Raw genomic sequence first — 11,462 nt, 5'->3', positions numbered from 1 at the left:
ACTTGCAAGGTTGTACTGCAGTTTCATATCATGAATAAACAGAGACTCTTACATGTTTTACACGTTTTTTGCATTTCTAGTCAATAATGAGTGTTTTAGCTGGAATACAATACTTAATTTCAAGTACTGTACTTCAAGAACAGTTTGAGCTAATAAGAGTGTAGGAAGCCTTTCAGATTTCTGACCAAAATTGTCAGAGAGCTGCGGCTATGTGGTCTAGCAAAGACCACATGTGACATTTCATGCAGAGGAAAGAAGTCTTCCTATGTTCAGCAAGAAAAGTAACTTACAGCTGCAATGAGAAACTCTGACATAAGGAAAATCATTCTAGTGGTTGGGATAGATGAGAAGTGAAACACATTGCTCACTGAGGCTGTAAAATCTCCATAGGGACAGTTACATATCACTATCTAAAACATTCCAAGGACCTGAGTTCATTTCTGTTGCCTCTCTAGCCGACTGGTGTCACGCTCCAATATAAAGGAGGGAGACGAAGGTTCTTAGATTATGTATATACCCAGCGTGAGATTAAGAAGCAACGGTTCAGATGTTTGTCCGACCAGTTTATTACCACTATAAACCAGGGAGAAGGGGAAGGCGGACACTGTTAGGGTGATGGGGAAGGGAAGGCGAGCGATAGGAAAGATAGGAAGGAAGCAAGGGCTTGTACAAAGCAGGGATAGTCACCAGCCAGGATCCCAGGGGCGGTCCGGTTGCAAGCGGCTCCGACGGTCCGAGGCAGAAGAGCAGGGGCAGCAGAAGCGGGGAGAACAGCGGCAGCGACGGGCAGCCCTGAGCAGCAAGCAGTCGTCCGTAGAAGCAGCACCGGGTCAGCACAGGAGGAGGGGTGCGGGGTCAGCACGGGAGAAGCGGCGAGGGGTCAACCCCCGGAGGGGCAGCAGCGAACAGTGATCAGCTCGTGAGGTCTCTCCAAAGAGAAGGCCTCTCCAGGAAGCAGCAGGCAGTGATCAGCTCGGGAGGTCTCTCCTAAGAGAAAGCTTCTCCAAGGGGAAGCCACTCCAGAGAAAACCCTCCACCTTCGTGGCTGCAGGACCCCTCTATTTATCTCCCAGATTTCTCCAGTCTACGTGACGAACCCCTCGAACCTCTCCTGCTTGGGCATCAGGCGGGTATCGCCTAAGATGGTTATCTCCCCCTGGAGATGAGTTCCATAAACGAGTGTTCTCCGGTCATTGAGCTGCAGCACTCCGGTCATTGAGCTGCAGCGTCAGGGGAGTATCACCTGAGATGGTTATCTTCCCTTGGAGGGGAGTTCCACAAAAGAGTGTTCAATGGCCACTGAGCTGCAGCTTAGGCCGCCCCAGGACATGCCCATCAGCTTGTCCCTGAGACAAAGGATTTCACAACCCTTTCCCAGGACTAACTTGGACATGTTCGGACATGTTCATCAGCAACCTTTGAGGCAATGGTAAAAGATATTAGTCTCTTACAACTGGCAGCCTGTGTTTCAAGCTGAGAAGTCTCAAAATGAGAGAGCAAAACAAAGTGCCTCAGCACATCCTTCAATAAAGGAGTCTGGGGCTTTATCAAGTCAATACCAGCTTGCTTCCTGACAGAAGTGCAGCCAGGTTTAATTTCCCTGATCTTCTCAAAAGCGGTGAGCAAGCACACTGCATTAGCAAAAGCTCAGGTTTTATTAATGTATTATCTCATTCAATTAGATGGAAAGCTGTACAGCCTAATTTAGGTGCCCAGACACACGGACATGGCTTATGAGAAGCTGTAAGTCACATCTCTTTAATTATCTCATTTTCATTTATAACGTAACCAGACCCTAAACAACTACAGATAACAAAAAACGTGAGCAGTGGGGGAAATAAATACTATGATCTAGCAGTGCTCTTGGGATGTCAGAGGGTTTTACATCACAACTTAGAAAGTTATCTGTACTTTCACTGGGTTTACAAGAATGTTTTTTCTGTTTCTCCTATCTTCCATGCTAGCTGAGCACAAACCTTCTCTTCAATCAGGACAACACTTTGCTGCACGGAGTCAGTCTGTAGCCTATTATTTCAGAATGCCTGAATTTCAAAAGTAAAGCTTTTATCCTGATTCTGATCTGAAGAACCTCTGCTGATCTCAACAAATCACTCTTCTAAGATAAGATATAAAGGAAAGAATGCATGCAGGTCTATAAATAAGAGCATTCTCTAATCACTGTTTATGGGATATGAGGGAAAACAATGACATTTGTGATCTCTGCCTTGTGTGCAGCCCCCATTGCACAGATGTATTCAGAGAAAGTCTGAATACATTTCATGAGGAAGACAGGTTAATGACAATTTGTGTTTATAAATCCTTCAGAGGAAAAATATAGTATATTCTTTGATGGATCTGCATTTAAGCTCATCAGCAGGAATGTAAGTAACTTTATGCACCATTGAAAATAAATATCAGAGAGCTTTTGCAGAGCTGCCAGGGGAAGGGCAGTGATGCTAAGTTCAGTGGCACTTAAATATCAGCCTACAATACTCTATATACATCTAGCTCATATCTCAGTTCCTTAAGGTGCACATGTAAGGCTGTTCTACCAGGTCCTGCAACGTCAGAATGAATCATCCTGATAATGTGTATTCAGTGATAAACTCCTGAAATCCAAGTATAAGATGTGTAAATGTAATACAGCACCTTAAACTTACAGGAAACAGGAAACTACGTCTAATCAGATCAGCCTGGCTGGAGCTGAGTCACCCTCATGAAGCTCTGGTTAGAGTGTAGCACAACAGAGACCGTGACTTTCTGGGGAACCCACTCTTACATGGATTCTGTACTTACATTTGCACTTGACTTACAGAGAAGTGCCTCCTTTACTGTAAGTCATAAGAAAACTGTTGACAAAACTTTCTGGTGGTCCTGATGACAAAAAACCTGATCCAGCTCCCAGCCTTTTTCTGATGGACGTTGACCACAGGAAAACAAGGCTCCCCAGAAAAAACTGGAGAGTCAGTACTTGACAAAATCACACAGATCCATAAAGCATCTGCTATTTCCCATGAATACTGGAGTGGGTGAATTTTCCACTGCATGAATACAAACAGGCATTTATATTTGCACCGCAAATTTAAAATAGTCACTTGGACATTGGTGTAAGTGCTTCAGCTCACTGATGTGAAATCATACTGTGGGTGAGCAGTTAGAAAACTTCCTGAAAAGCCAAGCAACTAAAAGCAGATTTGTATTTGAAAGAAATATTAGAATGGCATAGCATCTTCCAAGCACAGAAGCAGAACAACTCAAGGCTAGCAGCAGAACAGCTACAAGTATGGTATGTAAAAGAAAAAACTGAAAATAGAAAGCTAATCTGTATTGAAAATTATGCTAAAACTTATTATATAGACATAGCTTGAGTCACCTGCTAGCTTGGAACTTCTATTGTGAAGACAAAGAGTCAATACTTCTAACACGATGAACTTACATCACTCAACTGACAGTAAATATACAACACACCTGTTACAAAAGTGAATGCTATTTACTTATTGTGACATGGGTGGATGGAAATACTGCCCAAAGACCTAAACAACAATTTACACACAAGAGATTACATAAATAAGATGAAAAGCTTTCCATGGAAAAAAAAAATAGACCATCTCCAGCATCATCCAACATCTCCTAGCTCAGGAAGTCCCCCTCTATAGAAATGTTTCTTATGCACAAGAAATAAACAAACTGAACTACCCCCATCTGTCATGACAGTTCACAGTTGTCAGGGGAACAATCTGAAAAACTGAGTTTGGCTTATGATATCAGGTAACATAGCATGCACTTGCCACAGAGAAGGAAGGACTAGAACTTGTAATCAGGAGGCTAGCTGCCTACCTCCTCAGAGATCCCCACTACTTTCATTCAGACTGGAACAGTGTTATTGGAGTTGTCTTTGTGTTTCATTGCTTCTGAAAGTAAAAGAGCAAGTAGGTTGAAAAAATGATACAGGTAAGGCATTATAACAGGTTTCCAAGCATTTTGCTAATCACTTCCCGTTCACAAGCATACGTGGACCATATACTGCACACAGCATCCACCTATTACAGTAATGCAAGAGTAGCATATTGAGGTTATGATTCTTCCCTTCCTCAGATCTCACGTTGTGATGGTTGCTATGATTGTAGCTATCCAATGGCAAATACAGCTTTTGTAATTCATGGAGGGAAAAATATTCTTTTAGGCAAATGGATCCATTAGACCCATGAATAATCAGTCTTTTTTTTGTTTGTTTGTTTTTTGTACAGGAACTCCAGTTCATTTGATAACACCCCACTGTAACATGCTTGTTTTTTTATACACCTCTGTAGTTCCCTTGTACAGTATTTTGTGCAGAAAGCAGTGTGAAATTCATTCACCGAGAGCATTCTGAAAGTAGCGTTTTGCTTTGGTACTTCTGAGTAACAACTGGCTTATAGCAAAGAGAGTTCTCATTCACATCTAAGGACCAAAGCTAAAGGTAACTTTTTCTAGAAATCAGGGATCTGACCTGATAATCCATTTTCAAAGCTTTAGGTCATTTACGGCATTCCTTTCCTTCATGTGCACCTTGGCTTCTTCAATTATGTTGCTTTGGATGTTTTGCTCCTTATTTCTTTTCTCCCATTCTGTTTCCAATGTGTTCACTTTACCCTGAGTTGATAGGATCAGGTTCTGATTTAATTTTTCATTGATACCAAAGGGGTTGAAGACTTTATTCATAACATGATTTGCTACCTGATTCTGTGCTACCATTTTTCAGCTCACTACACATTCCATTAATGCCTTCCAAGTTTCTGCACAGGCACAGACTTATAACAATGACTGTTTCCCACATCCTGGTCTCCATTCAGAACTGGCCACATCACTGCTATTGCCATTTGTCTACAACTTTGGGTCTAGCTTGTCAGCTTGCATAAAGCCACAGGCCTGTGAAGTTGAGGAAAGTATTTACTGTTTTTAAAATATTTTCTGCATATTTTACTGGATCAGTCTGTAGCGGAAACAATATAAATTGTGGCCAGGTTTCTGGAGCCCCCACTAATGCCATTACATGACAGGTTCATTGCAGAGGTCACATCCAGAATACTGCAAAAGCAGTGCCTCCTTACAGAGGCTAGCTGATACATCGGCTTGAACAACTCTCACTTAGAATAACAGTTAATAGGAAAATCATAATGCGTAGCTCTATATGCCAAAGCCTATGGCAGAAACCTTAAGCACTTGGCTCTGAATCAAACACTGCTCTAGAGCTGTCTGAAGTTATACAACTGTTTACACAGTTCCTGAGAACATTTTATCTTCTTTTACGAGGCATTATCTGGTTGTTTCTGACCTTTTATATGCTTAACTCCCAGCCCAGAGCATAAGCAGGAAGGCCATCTCCAGCATACGATCGACTGCTCTCAAAATCACAAGAAAAATGTTATTTTCTACTTATGTCTACATTAACTATGCTTCTTTTGCCAGAACACATAACACAGACAACAAGTAGGTCTCTAGCTCAACCCAGTGTAAGAATTAAAATAATCGGTATTGTGACATCTCACCTCCACACGAGAATACAGTTAATAAATGCAGTGCATGAGACCATATTTCAAAGGTCCCTGCCAGGACGTGAGGGTCATATAAATCCCCCTTTTTTACCTTAGGACAGCACTTGTTTTCCTGTGTCCCAAGAAGAGCTTTCACAGACATTCTTCCTTGAAACCCCTCCTGGGGCTCCTGTTTCACCCTGTGCTTTTGTGCGCATGCTCCAAACAGAGGGGAGCATCCTGAAGCATCCTGCAAGGCATCCCCAGCTCGCCCAAAGGGCCTGTTTGAAAGCAGGGCCGCTGTGAGGGAAGCGGCCAGGCCCAGGTCCCCTTGGCATGGAGGTGCCACTGCTCTGCCCCACGCCCTCCTTGGGGAGGTGTCAGAAGGCCCCACTCGCACCCAGCCCCTCGCTGCCTCCCCACGCACGCGGCCTCACCTTTGTGTGAGCTGTGCCGTGTTTGCCCTCCCACTTCCTTGTTGCGCTGGAGTGTGAAAGCCATAAACTATACGGCTGGCACAGCCAAACCCTCGGCAGCACAGAAAGAAGGAAGAAGAGGAGGGGGATGGCATCCAGCCCCCTGCCCTGTGTCAGAGCACCCCAGGTGCCGCCGTGGTGGCTGGGAGCCCTTCCCCTAGGGATGCTGCTGCTGCCCGCGGCAGCGCTCTGATGCCTGCTAGCCGCCCACATGGTCGGGGCTGGGTTCACACCAGGGCAGAACAAGACTTACTTCCCATTCTTCTCAGACTTCAGGGGTGGCAATGTGACGGCCCTGCGTGTTGGTGAGTCAGCTGCGCTGGGCTCCATCTTCCTGCTGGCCTTGGTCGGCAACATCTGGGGCATCTGCCTGCTGGCACGGCAGCAACGGCTGAGCGCTGCCAACTACCTCATCCTCAACCTCTTCTGCTCCGACCTGCTCTTCATCACCGCCATCCCGTTCATCGCCATCGTGCGCTGGACTGAGACCTGGGTGCTGGGCGACGTCATCTGCCACATGCTCTTCTATGTGGTGACCCTCAGTGGCACCGTTGTCATTGTCTCTCTCTCGGCCGTCAGCCTGGAGCGGGTTATCAGCATTGCCCGGCTGCACCACGCTGCCTTCCGCCGCCGCAAGCTGCTGGCTGCTGCCCTGCTCATCTGGGGCTTTGCTGCTATCGTCACCCTGCCGCTCTGCTGCTTCTTCACCGTGGTGCGGCTGCCCAGTGTCACTGGTGAGGTAAGGGTGAGGGCTGGACAGCCAGCACATGTGCCCACCTCTGTACAAAGTGGCCATGCATAGGTTTTTCATTCTAGTTTTGAAATGCATACAAAAGTACATCCAGTGTGACAGTCAAACACATTGTGAAGTCTGTAGGTTTCTATCTTAAAGTTGCTGTTAGCATATGATATGGAATTTATGGTGGTAATTAGATTGTGGACAACTCATCTAACTTACCTATTTGTATATATGTGGGCTTTTTAAAATATAAAGTGATACATTAAGTGACAGCTTTGCTGAATAGGAAGCCTTCACAGATTCAGTTTAGACTGCAGCCATTTTTTCCTTGGGCACAGAGAGAGATAAATACAACATCATAGGAAAAATAACTGTAGAATGTTAATTTTCTTCTTTTTTCTTTGTAAACAGGAGATTCAGATTTGTACCTTGGATTGGCCCAGCCATGCAGGAGAAATAGTCTGGGATGTGACCTATGCTGTTGTAGTCTTTTTAATACCAGGAATAATCATTGTCATCAGTTATTCCAAAATCTTACAGGTATTTGTAAAATTTTGCTATAGGATTAAGAGAAATTAGCAGTAATTCATTAGGCATCAATATATTCTCATTGTACGTAAATACAACTAAAGAAGTATGTGCATTATTTGCTCAGGTAGAAGAGCATGTGATATAAAATAAGGCATTTCAACCTGTAAGTAACATTCTGTACTTTTCAACTAGAGGCATACTTGAACAGCACATTACCAGAAGACTAACATAAAGTTTGTCTTTCATTTATATGTAGTATTTAATACTCATCAAATACAACAAATACATTTATTTGTTATTCATATTTAAAGACTGTCAGCTGAAATAATATAAAACTAAATCTTGCATTCTGTAAGCTTAAAAGTGCAGGGACTCACAGGAGAGTTATAGGAAAGCAAAGAAAGGCAGGACTAGAAACAACAATTCTTCCCATTTTAGATCTACTGATTTTCAGATTTTCTGCTTTCTGCGTGTATCTGTAGTTCACAGATTTTATTAGAGTATACTTACTCCTCCCCAACTTCTCACTTTGCAGACAAAGACTGTAAACTCTGTATCATTCTGAGTAGGTGCTGAAATACAAGGCCATGACACCAGTCACCACGGTGTATATACCTAAATTCCTTACAAAAAGCTATTTTCATACGCTTTCCTCTTCCAAAAACTAAGTGAGAAAGGAATTTGAAAACTTCGAACTAAGTGCTGGAATACCTAGTGTGTTTTGGGTTGCTTTTTTTATAGTAACAACAATATTATTGACTCCTGTACTAGGTAACTAAACTTCTCATATTATTTATAAGCAACATTTTAGGCTTTTGAAAGGAACTGCAAAATATACAAATTATTGAGCAAGGAATTAAATGGTGAAATGGTGAGCACTAGGGGCTGTGAGTAAACAAGCCAGAGCTAGATGTAGATGTTACCATGAACCTATGACCTACGCACCAGGCTCTGCATGTACTGCTATTGATCAGGCTCATAGTCAAAATCATAATCTCTTTGTTTCCCTGTGCTCTAACCTCATTACAATTTTGAGGTAAATGCATAAGGTAAGCATACTCTTTGCAACTTCATACTAGCTTTAATGAAGATATACAGTATCTCAGTGGGGATTCTGAAAGAATTTTGAAAGAATTCCAAAAGACTCTGTAACAAGGATTGCCACAGTCCTTGGTCAGAGACAAGGACAGGAATGGTGTTCTGCTTGTCCTTGCAGACTTCAGATCACAACTGATAGATTTAGAAAACACAGTGGCACATTGGGATCTAGAAGCCCAAAAGAGTGTTCAGAATACTGGATTACAAATCAGTCCCATGGTACTATGCTCAAATTTCTTTTCCAGATTGATAATATAGATGCTAAATTGTGTTACCATTCCCCCTGAACTGGAAAAGGAACGAGGCAGGCTCCCACATGTTATAACTGGATCACTCTCACACAGCTCTTCAGGAAGCTGGAGAGTATCTTAATCCCTGAGTCATTCTCAAGAAGAGATTCACTCTAACTTTGTGAGAACACTCCATAACAGTGCACACAGTATGATGCTGAGATACTGGAAGCACTTCAAAGCATTAGTGTATTCAGATAACACAGCACCCGTGATGATGATTCACTACAAAGATAAGACCTCTAACTTGATAAGAAATGTACTCTCCAAAGGTACCTAAATTTAATCTGAATCTGAGTATTAATTTTATGCAATACTTCAAAAAATGACCAATTAGAGTTGTTTTTGCAGTGTTTCCTCTCTCAGGCATGTCAGAACCCATGTGGATTTACACAATAGTAAAGAAATTAATGTTGGGAAGGTATTACTTATGTACACACAACCTTTACATTTCTGGTCTTCAGAGAGTGGCCCATTGTACGTATCAAGATTCATTATGCTAGGCAGACCAGAAAGGGATCCAAAACTTATCACTATCACCCCATTTCAACTGAGCATTCCATTAAGATGCAGTCCTAATAATTCTTGCATTCTTAGTTCTAGCCTGTGCAGCTCCATCAGGGAAGGGGAGGGGTGCGTTCATAGGACAAACAGAACTGTTGGTTGAGGACATTCTTTAGATGTTGTTTTGAAAACTGGAAATGAGTAGAGTATGCAGCTATTTCTCTCCACTTTCTGGATGAATGTTTAAACCCCTGCACTCCTATAGTCATAGTCCTTTACATGGTATGAAAAACATGTCCTTACTAAGGCAGACTGTGTTTGATCTGGGAACAACTCCTCTTTTGAATCCTTCAGAGTAAGCCTCATTTCTGGATTTCAAGTAGGATCTGCAGGATAGGATCAGGCTGCAATAGTTTTACACATTTAAAACATCGGAATCCTCTGCCTACAGAAGCGGTTAGTGAGATTGTCCCCTTCTCAGGCTTAACAACTACGGAGAAGCCCATTTTTCTATCACAGGTTTTGATTTATACACCCACATTCTGTTGATAACTTTGCCAGAAGTCTAGATAAGTATTCTGTGACAAATTACTCGAAGTCTATAACCATTATCATCGTTACCTGAACCAGGAAATTATTAAGTGTTAGTGTTAGCCTTTAAGTTATTGAGAATGGTAAAAGGGTACGTCACACATACAAGCAGCAAGAAGGTTCTTAGGCTTTTGAATTCCTATGTAAACACTAAGTTAATCCAAACTTTTATAAACATCCCTTCTTTACTCATACAGAGTGTAAAAGAGCATCTCAATTATTTATTATATGTATATTTTTCTAAATATTTCAATCGTATTTACTTTGCAACAGATATGTGAATCTATCAGACTTTAAATCTTCTGTGTAAACATCAGTGAAGACACGGAGAGCAGAGGCTTGGACTTAAAGTTTTCTGCAAGCCCTCAAGATTCAACATTTTATCTATTGACGGATGATACACACCCATGAATAGGATATTTCCCAAACTATCCATACTCTGGTCTATTACATCAGCCTGTAATTTTACGCAACACAGAAAGACTTTCATAATGATGAAAGGAGCTGCAGGAATTCAAATAATTCATAGAATGTAATTCTACTTAATGACTGAAAAACAAAGAGTTTTGACAAAACTTGAAATCCCATTCAAATTTAAAATATACCATGATTTGGTTACTGTAATACATCCATGTTCCTTCTAATACTTATCTTATAATACCAGCATGGCAATCATACAATTGGATTTTGTTCCTTCTTCTGGAATAACAGGATTGTTAGCTATGTTCCAGTTTGCATTTATGGAAAGATCAATAGATAGTGCAAATGAAGTCATAATTTGAAGTTAATGGGATTTCATGAGTAATTAAGGCTCTATTTTATGCTGAAATTTTATGACGTGTGAGGAGTCATGAAGGGAACAACCAGCTTCACTAATGCTGAAATGAATTCACAGCTGAGACAAAGAAAAACCTTGCTAGTAAGTGAAAAGGTTGAAATGAAACCATTAACAAAAAGCAAATAGGGAATCCTGCAATATCTCTTTTATAGTTACTTAAAAAAATAGGAACATCACATACCAAGATTTACTTTTGCACCTGTAAAAATGTATTAAGAATTTTTCTATAGGTTTCAGTGAAATTTGCTTTCTTCTCTTTTACTGTAGATTACAAAAGCATCAAGAAGAAGTTTAAATGCTGGATTGGCCTACTCAGAAAATCATCAGATTCGTGTTTCCCAGCATGACTACAAACTATTCCGAGCCCTCATTATATTGATGATCTCCTTCTTCATCATGTGGAGCCCAATTATCATAATTATTTTTTTTATTTTAGTCCAGAACTACAAACAAGATCTAAATATTTTGCCATCGGTTTTCTTCTGGATAGTGCTATTCACTTTTGCCAACTCTGCTGTCAACCCAGTTTTATATAATGTTGCCCATTTCAGACGTAAATGTCAGGAAATTCTCCTCTGTTGTACAGGGAACCCTGTAAGGACTGGAGCTGGTTCAGAAACTTCTGCAAGAAGAAGTAAATGTGAACAACCTAATTTGTCTGTCATTGTCAGATAATTATTTAAAGTCTGGACTGTGACTCACTTAGGATATTAATGTCTATACTATCCAAGTTTGACTAGGTTATCATGCTATAGCATTATATACTAGAGGAGGCAAAATTAAAATAAATTATTCCAGCAAGTAAAATCCTTTTGACTTCAGTGCTTTTCTTCAGTAAGGTTTGCACAGTTTAATCCAATGGATTTAACTCTCCACTTGTAC

General features: G+C 41.3%; 1 protein-coding gene across 1 annotated transcript; it reads left to right on the top strand.

Moving 5' to 3' along the window:
* The first annotated feature begins 6,200 nt into the window (after window positions 1-6,200).
* FFAR4 (free fatty acid receptor 4) lies at window positions 6,201-11,255 on the top strand. Its single transcript, XM_065746741.1, has 3 exons — window positions 6,201-6,728; window positions 7,140-7,268; window positions 10,848-11,255. The coding sequence occupies exons 1-3, from the start codon at window positions 6,201-6,203 to the stop codon at window positions 11,253-11,255; spliced, it is 1,065 nt and encodes a 354-aa protein (XP_065602813.1).
* The last annotated feature ends 207 nt before the right edge of the window (window positions 11,256-11,462 follow it).

Source organism: Cyrtonyx montezumae, unplaced genomic scaffold (assembly GCF_038088225.1).
Source record: "Cyrtonyx montezumae isolate F1298 unplaced genomic scaffold, pur_monq_1.0 scaffold_4, whole genome shotgun sequence".
NCBI lineage: Eukaryota > Metazoa > Chordata > Aves > Galliformes > Odontophoridae > Cyrtonyx > Cyrtonyx montezumae.
The sequence above is the reverse complement of the archived record's forward strand: the minus strand, read 5'-3'. Positions and strand labels throughout refer to the sequence as shown.